The sequence below is a fragment of the Plecotus auritus genome, assembly GCF_963455305.1.
Source record: "Plecotus auritus genome assembly, chromosome: 5".
Lineage (NCBI taxonomy): Eukaryota > Metazoa > Chordata > Mammalia > Chiroptera > Vespertilionidae > Plecotus > Plecotus auritus.
Genome location: NC_137776.1, coordinates 9,619,546 through 9,644,851, shown reverse-complemented (window position 1 = coordinate 9,644,851; position 25,306 = coordinate 9,619,546). Strand labels below are relative to the sequence as shown.

At 43.2% G+C, this 25,306-nt stretch overlaps 1 protein-coding gene across 9 annotated transcripts in view; it reads right to left on the bottom strand.

Moving 5' to 3' along the window:
* The window catches only part of SPATS2L (spermatogenesis associated serine rich 2 like), a 145,789-nt gene that overhangs the window by 80,838 nt on the left and 39,645 nt on the right, over nt 1–25,306 (bottom strand). For 2 of the 9 annotated variants that reach the window (XM_080670617.1, XM_080670625.1), the window contains exon 1: nt 24,585–24,627. The exons of the other annotated variants lie outside the window; for them this stretch is intronic. In XM_080670617.1, the coding sequence (XP_080526743.1) occupies nt 24,585–24,586 (2 nt within the window). In that variant the 5' untranslated portion in view covers nt 24,587–24,627. Of the gene's footprint in view, nt 1–24,584; nt 24,628–25,306 lie in introns of those variants that run through there. 9 annotated transcript variants of the gene reach the window in all.

Below are 25,306 nucleotides of genomic sequence, written 5' to 3'. Positions count from 1 at the left end.
CATAGTATCTTGGGCCCTGAAATGATGGCAAAAAGGAAACATTGCCTATTTAATTCTGCTATTTAGAGCCTCCCTTATCTTATCTGATAGAAAAGAAGTAATTTCAATCTAACCAACTTTAAATCCCAACAGAGTGGCCTCTTACTACGTTCGGGATTTGAGCAAGTTTACTCAACCTTTGCATGCCTCCGTTTCCTCATCAGTGAACTCAGAGCAATCATGTTAACCACTGCATAGCGTGGTAATGAGGATAACATGAGTTCACATCTGTAAAGCGGTTAACACGGTGCTGGACACGCAGCAAGTGCTACAACAGAAGCAGAGAACCATTCTCCTTAGATGCTCCACAGCCTGTGGGGCTGCTTGCCCACCGTCCTCATGTTGTAGACGGGACACTAAGCCTCGAGACTGATGGTCCTGCATCTGGGCAGTGATGGAGGTGGCCCTGGACACATAACCCTGACTACAGGTACCCTCCGCCGGCTGTGCTCTTTCCTCCCCACCGCGCACAGCCAGGCGGGCAGACACTCTCAGGGCCGTGTCCACAGGGTCACTGGTTTCCCAAGGTCCGAAAACTTATCGGGCACAAGCAAAGTCCATGCAAAGCTACGATCCCCCTTCCCTGCAGACCGGCTCGGAAACCCGGGCCAGCTCACGGGTTCCTGCCTGTGGCTCCCAGATGTGATCAGTCCCTAGCGACCAACGTCATAGCGAAGGTGCTTGCCTTTGGAAGACAAGAGCAAAGTTCAAATGACGTTTTGCAGCTACTAAGAGAACCACCTAAACACGACTGAGTCTCTTCACACATTCTGACTTCAGGTTCTGGTGTTAGATGGGTAAAGAGAGAATTAACATGACTTTCATGTCCTCGAGTTTATTCTAATGCAATCACAGGTAATGAAAACTCATTTCGACCATTTTATGACATGTTCAAAATTCGAGAGGTCCTATTTACTATCTTAAGTGAATTGCATTTCAATTTCTCACTGTAATACAAAATGAAATTTGCCACCTGAAATATGCTATTTGGGGGAAATAAAGAAATACTTTAAAATGCTTCAAATATACAAGATATTAATAGATTTACTAAAATACAAAAATAATTCCTTTCTTTCCAAAAGCCTGTCTCTAATACATTCCACCTCTTCTTTCTCTTTTCCTACGTACCTAGTAGAATCCCTTTGACAATTAAGTGTTCAATAAAGACATGTGGGAAAAGAGGAATAAAATGTCCTCTCATTTTATTTTTCCTTTCTTGGTTGCAACGAGTCTTTAATAATTTATTCTCCTGTTTTCAACACCTAATACTGGATTACCATTCTAAACGCCACCATTTAAAACCAGCGCTGTCAAATGCTGTCCTAGCCTACACCCCCTCCAACCCTCTCCCTTTCTCCCTCCCCCATGTCTCCAGCCCCGAAAGTTTTAGTCATTCTCAGAGTCAAGGTCTAACACGAGCCCCGAAGCCCCCCACATCTTCCTGTGTTAGGGCCCATGGGTCCTTATCTTTAACCAGGTAACTTCCCCAACTGCTTCTACTTATTTCATTTCTAAACGCAGAGCCTTCATTGCATTAAGGAGAACCCAACCACTAGACTAGCCTATGCTCTGTTCACAACAGAAAGACTGAAATTTTACCTTTTCCATGGAGCATGAGAAAACAAAAAATAATTGGTTTCCAACCCACTGCTAAACATAGTTAACCACTAATCTCACCTTCACATGGATCTTTATTGCTGTGGACAACACGTGCGTGCGATGGGTTCGCAGTCAACCTCCTGGCCTGGCTGCCTTCTCCTTTGGTTTACAGCAGAAAAGGCCCAGGAGCAGACACCTCAGCCTCTACTTTGCACTGAGCTCCAACCTGCCATATGGCTCCACTCACACTGCGGGACGTTCGGAAAGTATCCAATGCTTAGGATGGCCTATAAGCCTTAGCGATATGTAGTTTAATCTCCTCCAAAGATTGAGTAACTCAAAACTATTTTCGTACAACCATTGTACAGGCCTCTCAAATAAATATAACACCATACATTACTTCCCTTTGGAAGACTTTCTGGTTAGTCGTCCAATCTACCTGGAAGCAGTTCTGAGGTGGGAATGTATTAGGTTTTGATCACTTGTTGGTATAAAAGATCCATCTCTCACAGCCTTGATCCCATGAATAGCCGTTCTTGGCAGGCTGAGAGGAGACAAACCAGCAGTGCTACCTGACTGTTTAACTAAGGCTGAACATCTCGTCATCCCGCTGCAGAACACGTCTGTGAGGGAGTGTGCTCCCTGTGAGCCGGACACCGCATGCGGAGGGGCATCCGTGTATGTGTCCCTACGGGAAGTAAGACTCAATGCCTGTTCTTTCTTTCTTTTAATTAACTTTTTTAATAATTGAATTTTTTTTTCTATTAAAGTTGACATACAATATTATGTTAATTTTGGTGTACTACATGCAGGGGTCCTCAAACTACGGCCCGCGGGCCACATGTGGCCCACCGAGGACATTTATCCGGCCCGCCGGGTGCCGCTGCCTGTCCTGCTTAGCAGCTGACTTGTCCCGGGCCCGCAGTGCACATAGGAATTTGTTCATAGTTTTTTTTTTAAACTATAGTCCGGCCCTCCAACGGTCTGAGGGACAGTGAGCTGGCCCCCCGTTTAAAAAGTTTGAGGACCCCTGATAGGGTGTAGACATTAATGTAACTTGAGAAGTGATCTCCCATGATAAGTCTAGTGCCCACACATAGGACTACAATGTTAGAGTGTGTTCCCTATGCTGTCCTTTACATCCCCATCATGCTCTTCATCCCTCCCCCTTTCTCACCCAGCCACCCGACCCTCTCCCCTCTGGCTACCATCAAAATGTTCTCTGGACACTGAGCCATATGGCAGGTTGGGGTTTGTTTGCTTTGCTTGTCCATTCATTTTGTTTTTTAGATTCCATGTGTAAGTGAAATTATATGGTACTTGTCTCTGTCTGGCTTATTTCACTTAGCATAATACCCTCTAGGTTCATCCATGCTGTCCCCAATGGTAAGATTCCATTCCTTTTTATGGCCGAGTAACATTCCATTGAATACATGCCTGTTCTTGGGAGTGTATATTGTGGGCACGGGGTGTGTCAGAACCAAGAGAAATAAGAATGCCAGTGGCTGAATCTTAAACAAATCATGATGAAATGACTCTAACCATGCCTATAAAAGGAGCTTCTAGAGAGGCGAGAGGGCTTCAGTTTAGATGGGTTTAATTAGGGTGGGGTTCTGAGAGGCAGTGATGGGAATGGCATTCCAGGGAAGAGGAAGAGCAAGGTTGAAACCTCTCTGGCAGAAACAAGTCACGTGTGAGGCCAGAAAGAAAACCTACCTGCCTAGTGCACCGTCAGTCAGTAAATATTCATTGGGAGTGCACTGTGTGTCCTGGCTCCATGCAGTGTGTGTAGCTAATTATAATGCAGTACCAGATCGACGGGAGATAAGATGAGCAGGCAGTAAGCAGTTAGCTGACATCAGAAGGCAGTATGTGAAAGGTGTTAGATGGTGTGGTTTCAATTACACGCTTGTCCTGTTCGTAATGAAGCAAAGAGATAACGCCCTTGTTTCTTTTTCCTTTTAGCAAACGGGAGAGTTCCTTCTCACCCCCACCCCACCCAGTTTTTGCGTTACCCACTGTCATTGTTGCTTACAAGGTTCTGAAACTAGACCTTACTTTCTCTGTTATTCTTGAAATGCTAAATCGAAAACTGGATCTTTTTTTTGAACCATTTCAACTTGATGCAACTTGATTCTTTGTCCTTTTAGTTTTGCGAAAACATGCTATAATCTGACTGATATCAGAGGCCCCCAAACAAATAAAACCAAGTACCTGAGTTTCACTGAGCTCTAGGAAAGCAATTCATAAATTACACTGAAGATTTCATTTGGTTTTATTTTACCTGGTTTTACATCCTGGGCATTGACCAATAGCTAATATTATACAATTACCAAACTCAGTCTTGAAATAGAGACAACAAGAAACTGAAAAGATACTCTTGTTTTACTAAATGCTCCTTTAAAAAATATGAGGAAGTATTAGTGAGGGAAAATGTCTTTGAAAATTAATCTACTTAAAAAAACCTATTTCTGAATGGCTAACTTGTTTTTCTTTTTTAAAATTTATCTTTACTGTTGAAAATATTACAGATGTCCCCTTTGTTTGTGAATTTTTTCCCCATTGACTTCCTTTACCCCTCCCCACCGCTCCCAGGCCTTCACCACTCTATCGCCTGTGTCCATTGGTTATGCATATGTGCATGTAAGTTCTCTGATTAATCACTCCCCTCCCGATCCTCCCCTCCCGCCTTCCCTCAGATTCCACAGTCTGTTCCATGCTTCTATGTCTCTGGGTCTATTTTATTCATCACTTTATTTTGCTCATTAGATTCCACATATGAGTGAGATCATGTGGTACTTACCTTTCTCTGACTGGTTTATTTCACTATTTTTCATTTTAAACTTTCAAACAATACGGCTAGACAAAATGAGACCATGCTAGATACCTCATGGGAAACACAGGGTAAGGACTGAGGAAACAATACGAAGACTACATAATGGTCACAATTTTAGTTTAACTTTTTAAAAATCCTAAAGCTATGCTACATGATGGCAGGGGGTGGGGGTGGGAATGTAGCTAAGACAAAGTATTCTCCTTCTTCAAGCCTCTGAATAATCAGCCTATTGTTTTACAGAGACTCTCATGTCTGATACACTACCATCCCTTTAACAAGAGCTATTATATACTGAGCATATTCATTCATTCATTCATTCATTCATTCATCCATCCAGTGTTAATTTAACTAATGTTTAAAGCAGCTCCACTGTCCTAGGTTTTGGAGATACAACAGTAAGCAAAACAAAATCCCCTCAGGACTGCGCTGGGTGATTTTATCGCTGTCTGTCTGTTTCACTGCGTCCTCACAGGTAGCTATTACCATCTCTATTGTATAGATGGGGGAACTAGGAGAACAGAAGCTGAGGCCAAGGCCAGGGCGCCTGAGCCAGACAGCGGCACGGCAGGGGCTCAGACCCCGGAAACGGAGTCCCAGGCTATGCCATTCCACTAGTCTGCTGTCCGTTTAGGTTCAATGCTAATAAAGGGGATCGCCTAAAAACTGTTTAGTGGGTTCATTTCAACTGAGCAATCTTAGCATTCATGAGAATTGGAATCAGAAATGGAAAGATGGCTCGGCAAAGAGCCACATGGGGCAGGGAAATGATCAGTGGGAAGAAGAAGATTATGTCCGTGTTTTAAATGTTCCTCTCATCTTCCCAGTGAGGACAGCCCCTGTGGAATACACATTCCCAAACCATTCCATATTCTGTTCACCCTTCCCTTTGCTTGCAATCCATGCTCCCCTCCCTTGCTTCCCGTTACATCTGGTGTCTCTAGACAGCAGGCGCTGTCTGAGGAGGTAGTGAGTCACAGAATTGGTTCAAGCGGAGGCTGGATGGAGTGCTGGAAGGGGGACTCACTCACAATCCTCCTAACTCCAGGACTCCAAAAGGGAGACAATGAGGTGTGTCGCTTTCCTCAGTGTGTAAGTTCCCCATGGAGCAGCCAGAGTGCTCTCCTTCTGTCTGACTCATGCCTTGTCTGAAAGTTTGAAATGGAAACCAACCATGTGAGGTCTCGCTGATGTCTGGCATACTCCTAGACGGGAGTTATCCCCTTGGGCTTTTGTGCCTAGGAATCTGAGAGAGTCCCGGAAGAGCTTGCTGATAGGCAGGGCCGGAAAGGTCTCCTGATGAATGGATGGCTTTGTGACCGGCCATTTGAAGCAAAATCTAAAGAAACTGTCACCAGGAAGGCACGAAGCAGTATCTTATAACTTAGCTTTTTGTGTTTGCTTCGGTTCAGAACTCCATGGACCTCCCATGGAAAGCATCTCCAGGTCTCCACGTGCCCACCGTCCTGCCAAGCTGGTGCGGCTTCAACACAACTCCATGTCCACCCCTCGATTCAGAGAGAGAGTCTAGTAATTGCCACTCTTCTGGAACCTTGGAGTTACGAAAGGACTCAGAGGTCTCCCACCTTCCTGACCTCTGAGCGCATCTCATCTCCAACATCCTCACTAAAGGGCCATCCAGCCTCTGCTCAAACAAGTTCCGTGATGGAGGCTCACTGCCCCCCAATGTGGCTTCAGCACAAGAGCAATTGTGAGTAAATTCTAGATGAAATGGAGTTAATTGCCTTCCTACAACATCCCGTGCAATGCTCCTAGTTCTGCCTCCAGACACGCCAGGACTAACCACTCTTGCAAAATGGATTTGCCCTAAGTATGCTTTGTCTGTTCTAGTACAAAACCATTCACTGAATCACAGGACTTCAGAGCACAACAGGATTTCATAGATCCCTACATTATTTTGTGGCTAAGACATTCATTTGTATTGTCAGGCCTTCAGAACTTTATTTTTGAGAGTCCACTCATTCCTCATATGGCAAAGTGTCGTGTCTTCTCACCCTACGTAAGTCCATATATGTGTATATATGTATATATACATATATATTCATTCTATGGCATAAGGCTGCATTTTGTTGACAACCAGATCACACTATACATTAGCCATAATAAGCCTATAGTAAAGGAACTCCTTAAGACTTCCTCATTTGACCTATAAGTAAGTCCTGCTTCCTCAGTCTTCCCTTTTCCAACTGGAACTTAAGTGCATGAGTTTATATCTGCCTCAATTAATTTTGCCTCATTAATTTGGCTGAATTTTCCAGTCTATTAGTTCTCTTAATACCAAATCTATAACTTTCCACTTTAGCTGTGCATTTCACTTGGTCATTCAGAAATCGATGGATATCATTCATATAACTACGCCATTAAGAGAACAGTCTGGGCTTGAATCTCAGCTCTGGCACCTGAGAACTGTGATCTTGAGGAAGTTATTTAAACCCTCTTCCGGCAGTTTATTCATTTATAAAGTAGAGTTAGAAGTGTCAACTGTATAGGATGGCTGTAAGAATTAAATACACACTACAGAGAAATAGAAGTGTTTGACACACTAGCACTCTGGGTTTGGTTATGCAAACCTAGCTGTGAATCCACTTAACTCTTCAGTTATTCAGTCCCTATTTTCCCATCAAATCCACAATGAAATCTTGAGATATTGTGAAAACTGCCTTCATGAAACTCATATGCATCATCTCTACATTTTCGTCTTCCATTTCAGTTACTTTATTGAACAGGAAAATCATTTAGTCCTACTTGACTTCTCATTGTTGTCTAATGATGATCACTTTTTTATTTCTAAGTGTTCTCAAAAGTTTGCAAATAAATTCTAGAATGTTGCTGGGATTTCATGGTTTTTCTTTTTTTGTCAGGTTTGGGGGATTTCTCCACTTGCTGAAATCCCCAGATGGCTGGCTGAATTGGGAGAGTGACAGGTGTGAGGTTTTCAGGCCTGTGGATATAATCTGGGCCAGGAAGCCCTACCCTTGACGAAGGGCTAAGGAGCCAGCATCATGCCTCTGTGGGCCACAATTCCTTAATATTCACATTTTGTTCTACGCTCCCCAGGTGGGAGATCATGGTCCTTGATTACAAGGCGAGAATAAGAAGAGATGAATAGTCCTTTGTTTTTTTCCCATCACAGGTCCTATCCCTTTCCTGTTTCTTATTTCCTACAAAAGTAAAAAAGTAAATAAATTCTACAATAAAAGACATGATAAATATAGTATTTCAGTCTTGACAAAAATTATAACTATGTTATTATCCAAAAAATGGGACCAATACGCTTGACCTCATGAGCTTTCCAGTTTTCGCTGTCTGGCTTATTCATTCCTGCAGAATTTCATTTTCTGGAGGATTGTTCCTTGCCAGCTTTTAAGTCCCTGTTTGTTGTTTTCAGCATTTTTTACATACTTCAGCTCACTCTGGACTCTAGGCTTCCGGACATCATTCTAATGGGATTATCTCTTTCTCTGCTATTTGTTCTTAGTTATGTGCCTCTCCTTGCATTCTTCTTTAAATGGTCTTTTATATTTCAGTTAATTTGAACATGCCCTTTTTACTATAACCCTCTGTCTTCTTTGGTTTTTAGAACTTTCATACCTCTAATTCTAATCATTAAAAAAATTGTGGACTGTTAGACGTGTGTGTGTGTGAGTGTGTGTGTGTGTGTGTGTGTGTGTGTGTGTAATTTAATGCATATATCAGTTATGTGCTAAGTATTGTCTTATTTGCTGGGACACAAAGATAAACATGATAGATGCAGCACTGCCGTCTTGAAGCTTACAGTTTCAGTATAAATTGAGATGAGTACAAAGGCACTTATGATCCCATATGATATCGAATTTGACAAGGGAGGTTTGAGGAGCTCTGGGGCACATAGAAACGGTCCTAATCTGAACTAAAGGGCTGGTCTTCTCATTTCTTTAGTCATCTTCTTTTAGAGCCTCAGTCGATAGAATCACATCTACTTCTCTGGACAGTTGAAATTTCCCTCCAGAAGACGGTAATACCTATCTGGCTGTATCCACCATCTGTTCCTTGAGTATCACAAAAGCTATGATGACATGGCACAATCTTCCAAGTGCTTGGCACATAGCAGACATTCAAAAATACTTATTGAATAAAAGGATAAGTCTCCTTCCACTTCTATTTCACTAACCAGTCTCTTTTTGGTTAAAATTAGATCCAAAATAACAGTTCCCTTAATTTCCTTTAGCTTCTTAGAGATGAATATGTCAGTGAGGTAGACCAGTATCTGAGACCCTATTTTCATTTAAATATGAACAAAAACATCTAGCAGAGGCCCACATAGCTTAAGCATCTCATAAGACCTAATAATGACTTCATGTCACTTGGTATGCTGTATCAGAAGCAAATTATATTAATGCTTGATATGCTGGGTGGTCTGAGTTCATTTATTTACTCCAAACTATCTATTGAGTACCTACTATGTGCAAGAAACTATTCTGGGCACTGTATTTTTTTCTTCCTCCTTTTAACATCACCAAGAGTGTGCCCTCTCTCGGGTTTTTGGATACCCACACTTCTGCATCCTGGAATGTCTCAATTCCTGCTTCACCGGAATAACCCAATTTATTCTGTTTCTTTTCTGTCAAAAATTCTGCCACTGACCAACCTTTTCTGTAACTGCAGATTAGCTAAAACAGGGTTTCTCAGTCTTTTGGTAATAAAAATTTTCTTATTATACTGTTTTTTGAAATGCCAAGTTAAGAAATTAAGTCCAGTAACTTAAAAAATCAGAGCTATGAAATAAAGTATTATATTGTTATAAACTACATCCCTTTCCACCCACCACTAAGAATCACTAATCTTGATGGAAATAATTTACATTTTTAAAGAATATAGCCAAAATTATAGTATTATTCAATTGGTCATCAACATGAAGAGTTGATGATCAACCGAATAGGATTTGGACTTTAATTTAGATGTCTATATACTCCATAAGTAGCATGAAAATTGGAATGCACTTTCAATACTAAGACATACGTAAATATAAGCATTCCTTTCTTAATTTATTTAATCTACTTTCTGCAAAGTAATTTAAGTAATCTATAATCAAATGCAAAAGCTGTCCCCCAATAAACCATAATTTATTTTCCATAAGAAATAGAGATGCTCTTATTTTCTTGAAAAGTATAGATTTTTATCAAAATTTCTGTAGCAATTATTTGAGTCATCAAATCATTCTCATTGGCCATGATTTGAGCTCATGGTAACTTGTCAGAAGAGAAACAACACATCCATTTGTCTTTGGTGTTTTCCTTATGTGCTGCTAACAGACTATGCTCTGTCCACACAAGGTCATGGCCATCTGACCTAGAAGTGAGCTTTGCTGAGTCAGGAGGTCAGAGATCATCATGGATTACTAAGTAAGCAATAACACATGAAAATGATGGAGAGAAAAAAAAACACACCAAAAACCCTAATGCTAATTAGCCTACAAACTAGGCCAAATACAGTTTTGTCCAAAGAAAAGAAATTTGGCAATGGCCAGAAAACTTTCAATTAAGAAGTGGGAATCAAAATCATTTGTAGTGAGTTTACTTCCAATACTGATATTTTTCCCCATTAGGGACATCATTTCAATAATATTGATCAAGACTTTGCAGTAAGGTTAAGAAGTAATTGGTGAAAATTTTTTAGTCTATCTTCAAATTTTGAATTAGTCACAATTACCAGGAAATGTAGAGCAAATTTTAGAAGAAATTAATAACACTTATAGAATGTCTTAGTAAATTACTACATTAGATTATTACATATATTAATGAAATATCTGAACATGTTTCATTTACTAGCAAGAGTACCTGAGACATGGTCAAGGGTTTATGATTCCTATGATAATAAGCCTTAGGAATGGGTAGAAGGAAGCAACTTCCATAACGTAGGCGCTCAAATACAATCTTGCAGTCTGGCATGGATTCCTTCTCCATGGAGTTAGCCTAGGTCAGTGGTCGGCAAACTCATTCGTCAACAGAGCCAAATATCTACAGTACAACGATGGAAATTTCTTTGGAGAGCCAATTTTTTAAAACTTAAACTTCTTCTAACGCCACTTCTTCAGAATAGACTCGCCCAGGCCGTGGTATTTTGTGCAAGAGCCACACTCAAGGGGCCAAAGAGCCGCATGTGGCTCGCGAGCCGCAGTTTGCCGACCACTGGCCTAGTGGACATGATGTGTGAGCTACTGCAATGGTTACATTTGACACTCACACATGCTGGCATGTTAGTGGTTTCCTTTTTCCCTTTTATTTTCCTATCAAATATTCCACACAGTTAATACAGGGAAGGGGATGCCCTGGCCCTTGGGAAGTCAGAATCAAGAAATGAACTTTCTGATTTATCCACCGGCCACATAAAACATAGTTAGCTGAACAAAGCACAGCAAGATGTGAGCATCTCTGAGCTCACAGGAAAAGTCCAATGCCTGGGCCTCGGGGACTGAACGTTTTGTATGGATCGCTGCCTCAAACGAGAAGTCCTGCCGGCCTAGGTAACCAGTTACAGCAGCCCAGTCCGTGGCCACCCTGGTGTCCCCAGCCGGCCCAGGGCAGCTGCCACACTCCCTGAGCCGGGGGGTCCTACGCTGTAAGTGGGGTAATGATATCTCTTAATCTATTCATAGTGGTATTGGGAGGGTGCTCCCCTGCCCCAGCAGGAAATGAGAATAATCATGTCTATTTCACAGCCATGCTGGGAGGATTAAAAGGTAACATATGTAAGCGCACATATTTTAGCACTTGGGTAGTAGGAATACGATTCTGCTGGTTTCTTTTCCTGTGACCATGCAGAAGCTGTTTTCTGTGAAAATAATTGACAACAAAGAAGAGAAAAACCGGTGGCTCTCACTTCATTTACACCAGGCTCCACCCAGCTGACTTCATGGAGCAAGTCAGCGATGGGACATTGTGAGATTCTCATTTTTGGAGACATTTTCTTAGTCACTTAAGAAAACAAGAACACACACACACACACACACACACACACACACACACACACACACACACTTTGCCTAAGTTAAAAATAAAACAATACCCGGAGCTCCTTCTTCCCAGCCCAGGGCGGCTCTAACGTGCAATGCCTCTCAATGGAACGGCAGCCCCGCGGGTTGCACTCCCTCACTGGGGCCTTGGCAGCTGGCCCTTCTCTCCTCTCTGCTCCCTGGGTCCCCACCTTTCCACAGCGCCCCCCCCTCCCTCCCGCTCCCCCGGCCAAGGCTACAGGCATTTCCCAGAAAGGGCAGGAGACAGGCAAGGAGGGACCATAAGGGGAGAATAGATTTGGGGGAGGAACTGAGAGTTGGTGGTACGTGGAAGGCACTAAAAGGACCCTCCCACAATTGAAATATAAAATCAATATCTGATGAACCTGAGGGGAAATTGACAAAGTCCCCTTAACGTGACAGGGCCAGCATAAAACTTGACTGTTATCACTACTGACATGAAGAAAGAAGTCTACCACCAACTTAAACTGGGCAAGGTGCATTCAGAGTGCCAACCTTGTCCACCTGAACACTGCCAAGGCAGGGCAAGTCACTGCTCCCTCCGTTCTCCTCGCAGATTATTTATCGCAATGCTTACAAAACTCCTGGCTGTATATCGTTCTGTTCCTCTCATTACAGAAGAGAGGTGTAACTGAGCGTATTTGTTTCCTATTGCTGCCTTCAAAGAATCCAACGTGGAGCTCACGGGGCTACGATCACAGTGTTGGGGGCTGCGTTCCTTTCTGAAAGCTCCAGAGGAGGATCTGTTTCCTTGCCTTTTTCAGATTCTGGAGTCTGTCCCCGTCCCCTCAGATTTGGAGTCTGTCCGCATTCCTTCACTGGTGCTCCTTCCTCCACCTTCAAAGCCAGCAATGCAGCATCCCCCTGACCAGTCTCCCACGGTCACATCTCCCTCTCCCTCGGACATCAGCCAGAAGATCTGATTTTTTTCGCTCTCCAAAAACCAATTTTCAATCTGGGTGCAATATACCCTGTTGAGAATGCACATTCTATTCAAATGGGAATAATACACTGAAGTAGAACCTATTGTTTATCTCCCACAATTTTCCTTCCTCTGCTGTGTCGCAGCCTTCCAGGGCGGGTGGGACTGAGTGGAGGTGGAAGCTTTGACCACAGAAATCAGTGCAAGGAAGATACGTACTGACCACTCAACAAATGAGAGTTTTCATCATTATTATATTAATGTTTCCACAACAGGCAATAGAAATGTTAACTTTGTCTATGAAATAAATAATCAGCTGAGAAATTTCAAACGCAATTTTTTCTGCATCCCCTATATACTTAAATTAATCCAATTTTCAGGTAGAGCTATATATTTATTTATTTTTGTTCCTGGTTAAAATAAAGGATGTCCCTGATCTAATTCTGCCTTGGTTTTTTATTACTTTTTTTTCAATAACAAAAGCCAGGCACAAAATCAGATTTTGCTCCCAGCAGTTTAAATAGATAAACATCAGTGTTGACTGTCAAAATCCAGGTTGGTTTTGTCAGGTTGAGATGAAAACCAGGGTTACAGTTGAAAAAGATGAATGTGGACACTAACAGGAAAAAACGCCTGGCTAATCAAGTAAACAAATACAGCATGCGAGTCCCCAATGGAGTATGGGTAACGCCGGAATCAGCAATGTGTTTTTTTATGGTTATTTTCCTAGAACATTCTTAAAGTAATGCAGATCTTGCAAGATAGCAGAAGTACAATTTTATTAAACTTAAAATTTCATTCACTAGCATTTAAAAAGTTTTATTTTTATCATTACAAACTCCAAATATATATCACTGCCTCTTTCAGAAAAGTGTAGGAAACCTTAGACTAATAGGATGACATAGATCAAGGGGCAACGAGGGAGCATGACTTCAGTATCCTGAAATACAAGCAAAGTTGTGATCTTGTTTGTGTGTGTGTGTGTGTGTGTGTGTGTGTGTGTGTGTGTGTGTGTGTTTTAATATATTTTTATTGATTTCAGAGAAGAAGGAAGAGGGAGAGAGAAATCCAAACATCAATGATGAGAGAGAATCATTGATTGGCTGCCTCCGGGGATTGAGCCCACAACCCAGGCATGTGCCCCTGACCAGGAATCAAACCATGATCTCCTGGTTCATATGTTGATGTTCAACCATTGAGCCACTCCAGCCAGGTGTGATCTTGGTTTATAGTGAACCTACTTGGTCTGGAAACTTCACCCAGAAACCTATTTTAATTCAGCTGTATGGTAGCAAAAGACATTCCTGTGGTCAAGCTTCTACTTCAACTGTATGGGATTTGTAACAAGTTATCAACGAAAATCAATGAAAGAATGCATAGACTGGCTGCATCTGTTTGCTGACCTAAAGGCCTGATGAAATTGTTCTGAATTTGAGGCTGTCTATATTTTTTGATCATTCACTCCATTAGTAAAAATGCTTGCACATGGACATCCAATGCATGTATATTATGTATTTGTAAATGTTAAACATGTACCTTTGTACTAATATATTATATACTTTATAAAAATACTCTAAAATAAATTTGAAAACATTACAAAAATTGTAACTAGAAATTCCAATATGTTCCTCCTGCACCCAGTGTATTATTTTGAGCACTCCACTCTGTAACCCATTGGTCTAGACTTCAAGTGCTGTAGACACTTAGAAGAAAAGGACCTGGAGGTCCAGAACAATCCAGACAACTCAGCACTACGGCAGGGACCCTGTTTCGCACAATTTTGCACTCCTCACCACACCCTGGAAGGTGATTTTCAATGTAATGGTAGGTACTCAGTAAGTGTGTGTTGAATCGATTGGAAAGAGAAGGTGAGAACTGAGTCAACCCTGGATAAAGGTGTGTTTATCGAGCCAGAAGGAAAAGGGAGAGGGACTCTAAGTGAGCCTTATCTGGGAATATCTTATTCCAAGGACAGACATCACAGAACTGGGGGAGAGGATGGCTTTCATCAGACACTGACTTGAGCACCAACATACTGCAGAGTGGCAGGAAATGAAGTTGTTTATTGGAGGAGAGAGAGAAGAGAGAAGGTGGCAGGTTTCCCTGGGCCATGAAATCTAGGCAGAGGTATCTGGATCTGATTTGCTGTAGAACAAAATATGGAACCATGGAAAGTTTTAAGATATAAACACCATCATAATATCAATGTTTGATGAAGATTAGACTGGGAGTAGGATGCATATTGGATGGAATGACATTTCAATTGGGTTTGAGCAGCTCTGAAGAGTCTGGGAATCTGACTAGAGTAATGGAGGTGATAATGGAGGAGAAAGTATGAAACTAAAAGTCAATGAGAAAAATATGATTAAGCCTTGGTAACCAATAAGATATGGAGGGAGAAGGAGAAGAAACCAAATATGCCCAGAGATGGTCCCATCACTTGGGAAATGAACAACCTTAATTGACTTCTTAGAATGACCCTCCCTCCTGATTTCCCAAGGTAAGTAACCTCAGTGTGAGGTGGTGTTTCTCTGCGCTTATTTAAAAGCTTATTTAAAAGCTTGGGGCTCACCCTCTAACTTCAAAATTCTTAAACATGAACATGGACTAACTAACTCTTTAGGAGTCCAAGCTATGACTGGCTTACTTTGCTGGAAGATGCAATTTAGAAATGACACTGCTTTGGAAAGAAAGGAAACACTGTGTTTCTGTGTATGCAGGTCACAATTTCTGGTTTCCTGCAGGTGAACAATCTAGTCAACCACAAGTTGAGGACTGGTTATAAGTTCATGACCTTTTCAGCCACGTTTTTCCTATATGTGAATTCCATGGTCCTATAAGCTATGAAGGTTAGCTCTGGGATAATTGAGTCAGCTGCAAAATAATAAAGATAGACTAGAGGAGTAGGTTATAATTATGCTGGAAGAAAAAGAAACCCAAGCATTTTCATCATATAACTATACTATAATTCTGTGGGCAGGACACATGATGTATCTATGTCTGTGTCGTTCATTTTTTGAAACCTGTGTGCTCAATGACTTATTCTGAAAATGGTCTCCCACGATGGTAAGAAATGACCAAAAATCACATAAAGCTTACTTTCCAAATGGAGTTGTGTAGAAAATGCAGCTGCCATCTGGCCTTCTGGCTAACTTCACTTCCTTCCTTCAGGCAGATATTATTTAATCGAGACCACACAGTTTGTCCATCTAGCTGGTTCGTGAAAATAGCAGAACATGAACCTGTAGCAGAAATGTCTGGCAAGTGACAGAACATTAGCTGCGTGACATGAGGGCAGTTTCCCGGTCTCAGTGGCTAAGCAAGTTTCTCCCAGAGTCTGTGTGCTTGAGTGCTTTCAGCTATGAAGTCAAACCAATTATCCTTGTCATCTCTCAAAGATGACATCTGCAATGCACTTGGGACGAGGACTGCTCTTGTACATATACCGATGCTCTAAAATTAACTACAAAAACTTTAAAACCCAGTGCTATTTCACAGTTGACATTATCATGGTCTACTTGAATGTAAATGGACCTAAGCCGAGCCCCATGCAAAATGGGAATAAATTTCCCTATTCTCATTATATAACACTAGAGGCCCAGTGCACAAAATTCGTGCATGAGGCGGGGGGGGGGTTCCCTCAGCCCAGCCTGCACCCTCTCCAATCCGGGACCCCTTGGGGGATGTCCAACTGCTGGTTTAGGCCCGATGTCAGGGCCTAAACCGGCAGTTGGACATCTCTCTCACAATCCTGGACCGCTGGCTCCTAATCACTCACCTGGCTGCCTGCCTGGTCGCCCCTAACTGCCTCCCCTTGCTGGCCTGATCGCCCCTCACTGCCTCTGTGTGCCGGCCTGGTCGCCCCTAACTGCCCCCTCCCTGCTGGCCTGGTTGCTCCTAACTGCCCCCTCCCCCCCCACCAGCCTGGTTGCCCCTCACTTCCCCCCCTGCCAACTTAATCGCCCCCAACTGCACCCCCCTGCCAGCCTGATTGCCCCTAACTGCCCCTGTCTGCTGGCCTGATCACCCCCAACTGCTGCCCCTTCTGGCCTGGTCACCCCTCACAGCTCCCCCCGCCAGCCTGGTCGCCCCATGCAGCCTGCTGTTCAGTCATTTGGTTGTCCCTCACTAACCCCCCTGCCGGCCTGGTGGTAGGCAGCTATTTTGTGAGGGCATGATGGTCAATTTGCATATTACCTATTTATGATATAGGATACATACTATGCTTTAAAATTTAGCCAGGGTGATGATGTTTATTTCTTCTTTTCCTATTTTGCTGTTTTTATTATGACAGGTGCTGACTTTCGTCAAATGTGTTTTTCCATATCTACTGAAATAACCATGTAGTTTTATCCTTTGTTAAATTAATGTAGTGTATCATATTGACTTATTTGTATACCTTGAAAATAAGTCATCCTTGCATTCTTGGGATAAGTAAAATGAAAGAAAAAATAAAATAAAACTTAGCCAAGGTGTACTAAAGTGTGGAAAAAGTAACGTGGCATGGATTGGCTTTTCACATCCTGTTTAAACTAAGAAAAGAGGCATTCAATGAAGAAAAAAGTCACATCGGTTCATAGTTGCTTTTCCCCCTTTCCCAGTTTCTCATAAGTCAGGAATTGCTGGTCCCTGGAACTGCCTCCCGGTCCCCAACGACATGAAAGGCTGAGCTGAGTGTTGGGGTCTGTGAGCTGTGGGTTTGGCTTCTTTTCTAAGGGCCTCACTTAGCCAGCAGCGCTAAAGGCTGCAGCGGAGCCCAAAGCCTCATTCCATAGACACTGCCCATGAGGTGGCCCTCAGAAACAGTGCCAGCCCATCCCAAGGAGGCAGATCAGCAGGGTGCATACGTGTCCGAAAACTCTGGCCATAGGATAAACGTGAATGGAACAACATTCAACATCTGAGGAGAAGGTTGGAAGATGAAGTTATTGTTTGTGAGAACATCTGCAGGTAGAACTTGATACAATTTTAACCATAAACAAGATTCTAGCAAACAATAATTCTATGCTCCTTAAGGCATTATTAAATATTTACCAACTTGTTTCAAATTTTAAATTGCTATGAAGTCTAATTGATACCAAGTTTGTCATTCATTTGCATAATTCCATTTCCTTCACCATTTCTTATTCAGAGCATGACATCATGGGATCAGAGGATGGAAACTGTTTCTATACGTTGGGAGAAAAAAAAAAGGAATGTTTGTGATAACCCAATTTTTCCCCCGCTTTTTAAGCTAAACACTTATAATTCTTAACACATGTTTTTTTCTTGGAGCCATTTTAACTTTAGGCTTTATGTAAAATGTGAGAATTTTCTGTCTCGGAAAACAGCAGCAGTTCATCTCGTATGACGTTCCCATTGTGTGTTGATTGCCCGTGAGCAATCTGCCTAGAGCCATCAATATTATTACTATCAACAGAGCTGTAAAATGTGCTTATGTACATGTTTATCATGTTCACTATCAGAACTGTGTTATTTAAGCTTTGATCCAAAAGGTTTCCACATGAAAAGATCGAATGATATTAAATAAGCTTTTTGATATGAGATTCAAATATACTTTGTAGATATGGATAATACCCATTTACTAAGAATGGACTGACTACTATTAGTAAGTCCAAAGCACAGATGGAAATATGCTACTAGTGTTGGGATTAGGCCTATGAACAGAAATATAATTCATGAATTTTATTAATCATTTAATCAACCACTACGTAGATATTTCTCAGCCAAGGTGTAATATCTTACCATTCAGGTCTCTAAGTGTGTTATATAGGTGCACACACAGGACCCTCAATCTCTAAAGCTTATGCAATAAGATCCAGTCATCTAATCTTCACCTTCCAGACTCAAGGGTCTTGAATAGCAGGATACTGAAGTCAGAGACGGTCTGAGACCCTCTGAATTACACTGTTTGCCAATCATCTGCAAATGTTTTTGCTTCACTGTTTAAAGCGGCGGAGATATGAGCATTTGTGTGTACATACAAAAAACACTCATATAAAAATATGCACACACAATGTACCATGGAATAACAGGAGAACTCAATCCAGAATGAAATGTTGAATTTCTAGTCCTGCTTCCAGCAGCTCAGATATTTCAAGTTCTCTGAGTCCCAGATGCACCACTGGTAAAGGTGAAGAGTGTGTGTGGACACCTATGTAACAGTGAGATATAAAGACTAAACATACAGGAGGGTTGTGTGTGTGCCTGTGGTCACCATACCTCAACCCATTCACATGTACATGTAAATGAACAAGGGTTGTTTTCCTCATCTCTCTCACAGACATGGGATCTTAAAAAAAAAGGATACTTTTAAGTCTAAGTGAATAAAAGTAAACGAAGTTAAAAAGAATCATGTTGCCTTAGAGGAAATATTGGGGAGTCCAGCTGGGCCTGTTCAGGAGCCATCTCTGGGGTCAGGGCCAACTGCGCCTGCTGGACACAGCGTCCCCTCCTGCCTTGGAAACCAGCTTTCCCAGAGAGCCGAGGTTTTCCACGGGCAGTTTCCATGGCGCTGCCGAACCGCTCTGGCACGGCCGGGGATGGGAGGGGGGATGGAAGGCCCACGAGGAGACATGAAAGGGATCCTGAAAAGGACGGATGGAGGAAGGGCGGCCTTCTATGTCCACTGGAGACTTGTTTGTCAAGTTCTTGTAAGTCGGGGGTTGTACGCATACCCAGCCATACGTTATTACGATTTTTTAAAAAGTCATTCACAGTTGACATTTCCTAAATGTCATGTTTAGCTACGAAACACAACCCTGGCAAGACGTCAAGGTACTGCCTTTGTTGCTAAAACCGGGTTTGTTTGGTCACAGCAAATAACTAACAAACTCGCGGCTATTTTCTCGTAAATCGAAAAGCATTTTCTCGCGTATCCCAGAAAGCACTTTAAAATACATCCCCGGACAGTCAAAAGCGACTTGTATTTTCTACAAACAACCCACCCCCTCTCCGAATGGGAAGGAAGGACCGTAAAGAGAACCCTTGGCAGTGACTGGCCTCCTCCATTGGCGAGAGCTTCAGAGGCACGGGACTGAAGCAGGTACGCCAGGTGGAGATGGACCAACGGGACTTTTAAAATTTAATCCGTTTATTTATTTTTATTATTTATTATTTTTTAAAGTTATCTTTATTGTTGAGAATATCACAGATGTCCCCCTTTTCTACCAGAGCTGGCTACACTGCACAAAACCCGTGGCTCCATTTCCGGGGTCACGGACGCTGAAGCTAAAGTCATCTCACCGCACAAAGATCATCAACAGCCTCTTCTCTTAAGAACAAAGAGCCTTCCCTCAAGGTCATGGTCTTGGCCAATGGATCTTGTCCAATTTGGGATCAAAGAGAGGGTCTGAGCTAATAATTCACATTGTTAAAATTATGGACATAGGCAAATAATTACTCATGGTTAGCTAAGCAAAGGTTTGCTCCAACCTGCCTTTCCCGAAGCGACTCCTCTCACAAACAAACTCCCTGGGAAATGATTAACGTCAGTCAGCCTGTCTGCCATCGAGAGGGTGGCTTTGCGATGGGCTCAGCCGTGGATTGTGGATCAGGGTCTCTGCCGAAGGCCCACTTCGAAATCTGTGGGATGTTCTCTTCTGGCTAGAAAGAAAACCAGTCTTTGGCCAAGAAGACGTCAAAGCTGTAGTTCCCTACAACCGGCTGGCAATTTTCTTTTTTAGACCGTAGCACAGAACTTGTAAAAGTCACTGTTTCAGCGAGAGATGATCATGTGTTTATTTCTCAAGAACAATGTGTCCGAGTGGGAAACACCTTCAGAATTATTGTTTTAGGGTTTAGCTAAAGAGGGGGTGTGGCAAGACAAGGGGTGTGGAGATGTGAAGTCTGAGAGCCGGGCAGCGCAGCCCTGGGCTGAGGGTGGTGGAGGGTGGGAAGAAGGTGAGAAGGTGCAGGGACCACATCCACGCGCTCTCGTTCTCCCGTGCGGGTAGTGACTTCTCTGCAGAAGGAGAGGTTATTTTCCGAACAGGCAGCAAGGCAGAGCTAAGCAGATGTGTGTGGGTTGGTTCTGGCCCTTGATTAGCAGGAATGAGACTGCCTTTACGTCTCACCAAATATATCCATCGAAGCACATAGGGACCTCCACTTGAGTTGCACAATCAAGATCCCACATTTCAATGCGGTGCTCATGCTGTTTTGGGAAAGTTTAAATGGAGCCAAATTTCTATTTGCAGAACCGTTCTCAGATGTGGCTAACAAATCACAATGGGCTTTTTCATCCCCTCTTCTTTGCAAAGTCTGAAATCCAGGGATTCTGAAAATGTTGCTGGGTCTTCATCCGGGAAGTACTTGATAGCGGCCAGGCCAGATGGCATCCTTACAGCGAGGCAGAGGCCGCAGCCCAACCCCCCTTCCTCTGATCCAGGCGCTCCCAGCCTGAGACCGCTCCTGCCATGCGCAGCATGTAGATGCTCTGGTCAAGCTAAACGTGGAATGTGGCTGTGAGCACACACTCAGAAGCTCACTGTGCGTGTCTATGTGGGTGTTCCCCCTCCCCCGCTTTCTCAGTGTTTCTTTTTCCTTCTAGAAGCAGGTCTTTTTGTGCTGTTAATCCTCTTGGAATGTGGCTCTTATCACCACCCAGAAGAATTCATTACCCTTTCGCCCTCACCGCTCCCCGGGCCCGGGAGACTAAGGAACAAGAGTGCAATTGTCCAGGAGCTGCCCCCTGAGTTCAGGTGCGCTGGCGCTGAATTACGGTGCAGCCGGCTTTTCCTATAATCAAAAGGGACGGGGGACATTAATCCTGCCTCCCTCTCCAAGGGAGTGGGAGGGAAAGGCCTTCGGGACAGAGGCTGAGCCCCCTGCCATGAAATGCAGCCGTTCTGAAGCCCGGGGCTTAGGAGAGAAAAGAAGGGCGCCGGTTTGCAGGTTTGCAGAGCATTCAATGCAGTGGGAGACCAGTCCAACCAGTTATCTGGAATGATGTGGGAGAGAAAGATGGCCCCTTTGCCTTTGCCTTTATTTTTTAACTTCTGCTGGTTACACAGTGGCTTCAAAGCAAAATGTTTTCTATTTCATAGAGAGCTTGCCAAACGCATTGTATGTCTTCAAGTGCATGCCCTTTCCTACGGTCCTTAAACCATCAGCTTTGCTTACACGAGAAGGCCGACTCAGAACACAAAGGCAGCACGCATTGGGTTGTAAACCACGTGGTCTGGCCATTAACAGAAAGCGTGGGACACAGAACCGCTTTGGTCTCTGGTTCTTTCTTCAAGCACATAAACACGAAACTGAGATGGACACTGAAATGGGAAACTCCCCAAACCAGAAAGGTAGCCAGACAGACGGGAGAAGAGATGTAACAACATTCTCAGAATCCATTCAAGGCAATAGAAGGCAACCATTAGAAGGATGATACTGAATTAGGTCCACCCCCCTTGAAGAACTATGTCCAGGGGCAGGGATTTATAACCAAACTCCCCAGCTATTTCTAGAATCCACTACCTCCTGAATAAAGGCCACAGGACCACCTTACACTAAGGGCTGCATTACTGTTAGCTACGCTTTCACAAGGCTGAACGGTAGTTGCATCAGAGTAAAAGCTCAGTTCATAATCCCTCACTGGAGGGACTGGGGGAAGTGAGTACAAAACTTTTAATGCACCATCCTTCATCTTAAGGCTGTGTAAGTCAGCCATCAATTCCGAAAACAGTATCAGTGAATCCCTTTGGTAACAATTATGCCTGTCAACACCGGGAATAATGCAGTATTAACGAAAATATGTCAGGTGTTGGAGAAAAGTTACTGATGGGCTAATATATTTATTTCTTTAAGGGAAAATTTTAGTTTTGGGAAAATAAAATATGGGCCATTCATTGAATTTTTATTTCTCGGGATTTTGACAAGCATCTTGCCTTCAACTGTTTGTACTGCAAACACGCTGCTGCAGTCAGAAATCCCCCACCGTGCTTTAAGTTTATTTACTTAGCAAACATTTATTCCTCCGCATTCCGCACGCACGCACCGGGAGGAAAGTGTACACGCCGCTCAGCGCATCTAGGAACACACACACACGGAGCGATGCTTGGCACTTCCTCCCCGAAAGTGCTCTGCTGCTGAAGGAACAGCTCCCTGCCTGTCCCTGGGAGTTCTCGTGGGTTTCCGTCCATGACTTCATAGCGGAGCATTTCACGTTTAAAACCCCTCCCTCCACGTGAGTGTGAGCTACGTCTGAGGCTGACTTTTGGAGATAACGCAAACCTGAGATTTGTCTCTCAGAAGGTTCTTGGCAGACACTGGCCACATGGTGTGTTCTTTGCGGAGGGTAACTCCTCACACACAAGAACTGAGATTTCCTGAACCCATTCTCTGTATTACTCCAGGCCAAGGTCCTCAAGTCAACCCCACCCCCAATAATTAAATAAGTAAGTAAAATTAACTGCGCTCAGCCCTGGTCAGACATTACTCCTTAGACTGTGGGTCCATTAGGACCTTGTATGAAGAGAAGTAAAGGTGGGGGGAAAGGCTGTTGACATTCCGGAGGGAGGGACAGTAGTTAACAGGTAAACTAATCTCGGTTTCCTGTTGGCAGGTGGCTGCCATTCTGAGAGGCGATGCAATGACGCCATTCTTCCACAAAGGCTGTTCGCAACAGCCCTCCCCCCCAAGCACAGGACAGCACCCCGAGGCACCCACGATACACCCCTGTCAACTCTCCATTTCCCCACATAACAAAGCGGAAGCATTGCCAGGTGGAGCCAACCCAACTTCTTTCTTTCACACATTATTATTTTCTTAATGAAACTCAGGAGGAAAAGAAAAGCGTGAAAAACTCAACATTCTTCTCTCTTTTTAAGGTCAACGTTGAAAACAGAATAATCGTTAACATTTACTGAACACTTAAGGTAGGTCTGCGGCACTGGGGCCAGAAGATTTGCCTGTCTTTCTTCATCGGATTCTCATGTACCCCATTTCATAAATGAGGAAATGGGGCTCCAAGAGCTTAAGTGATCTACTGGTATCCATGGAGGGGCCAGCGGCAGACCACGATCTGCGCTCAGCCAGCCAGTCCCCCCGGCCTCAGCCAGAAAGCTTTCTCGCAGTCCATCCTCCAATGCCCTTTCCTGTGGCTCCCAAGGACTGACATGATTGGCCCTTCAGCTGGAAAGCTAGGAGGCAGTCTCAAAAATCAATACTGGCTCCTGCGAGAAGCAGCCTTGCCCAAAGCTAATTGAAAGCCATCTGAACATTTTCAGAACTGTAACCATTATCATCTGTCTTGGTGCATAGCATGTCCCAACATGCCTCTGCAGTAAATCACTTCCAAATCACTTCTCCATGCTCACCACACAGAACAGAACACCACACAATCTTTTTTTGTCATTGCACGGTAGCTCCTCCGTCTAAACTCGGGGCACTTGGCACTGTGGCTACCTAACAGGTGGCTTGCTGACATTATTATTTTAAAGTACCACTTTTCCAGGGTTTACTGCAAGTCATCCTAAATTTCATCTAGCTCTAACTTGTTACACAACTTAATGCTTACGCACAATATCCTCTGCAGCATCAACAAGCTAGATTGGAGAATACAGTTGGTTGGGGTTTAAAAAAATTGTTGGCAAACTTTTATTCTACCCTTTCAGACAGCCATATACAGTGTGGTAATGAGGAAGAGAAGTTATATGGCTTATTACAAGAATTAGTTTGGAAAACTAAAAGATATATATTTTGATATCTAACCTGGGTCAATGGTGTGGGCTTGGGACTTCGATTTCACTTACCCTAAATGAATCCAATGACCAAATCATTGTTCAGTATAATTTTGCAAACCAAACGATCATTTACCTGGTTACTGGGGAGTGTAATAACTTGGAGAATACACTGGTAAACTTGCTGGGGTGATGGATGATGGTGCTTTTATCATCCGGTATTTATCCACCTACTTCCTTTGGCCACGAAAGCTCTATTTTGCTTTGGAGGGGCCAGAGAAGACACCTCCAGGATGGGCCTCAGGTGGGGCGAGTGACCAGGATGCACCACCAGCACATCATTCCATGTGTCTCAGTTATGGGTTCGCGGCAGCTCCAAACGGACAGCAGGCCAAGGAGAAGCAAGTCTGGGGCTTTGTTTGACTACAAGGAAACTGGACTTTCTCTTTGTTAGGCTTTAATGAAGGGGATGGAGGGACTCACATGGCCTCAGCCGTCTTGTGAACGTGAGGAGCTCGGAAAGGGCCAACCTAGAAGAACCAGAGGAAGCAGTCATGAAATGCACAACCTAGTCTACTCCCACTGAGGAGAGTTCCCGGAAGTCCCACGAACCACTTCTCTGTTGGCCCCTAGCTGCAAGGGAGGATGGGAAATGCAGTCTTTTGGCTGGGCATGTTGCCTCCCTGAATAAAATCAGAGTGTGTTAGGAAGGAAGAGGAAAGAATGGGTATTGGATGGGCAATTAATAGTCTCTTTTGTGACCTGTTTGGGTTAGGTTCTGTAAGAGAGTTATTACATATTTCAGGATCTATAAATATAGTATGAGACCAAGCAAACACACACAAGTATTTGATTTGTAAAATCTTTCATTAAGGTAATCTGATTTTTCTTTTATAATAAATTCATTTGAAATTATTATTCAATTTTAAAATGCGGTATCTACAATTAAAAACGTGGGATTGGCAAGCACGTGCAGCAGCCCAATTTGGCATACTCAGTGTAGATACTGAAAAAAATGTTGCTAAAAATGTTAAATATCCTAATTTCTTCCCAAATTATAGAGATAAATCACACTCCATATTTATGAGTCCACTGTCTCAGGGCAGGAATTTTTCTGCTTCGAATTATGCCTTCGGCTTCTCCAGGTTAGGTTAGAAATGGTTATAAATGTAGGTATCTTCGAATTGACATTTACTTCCCAGGGG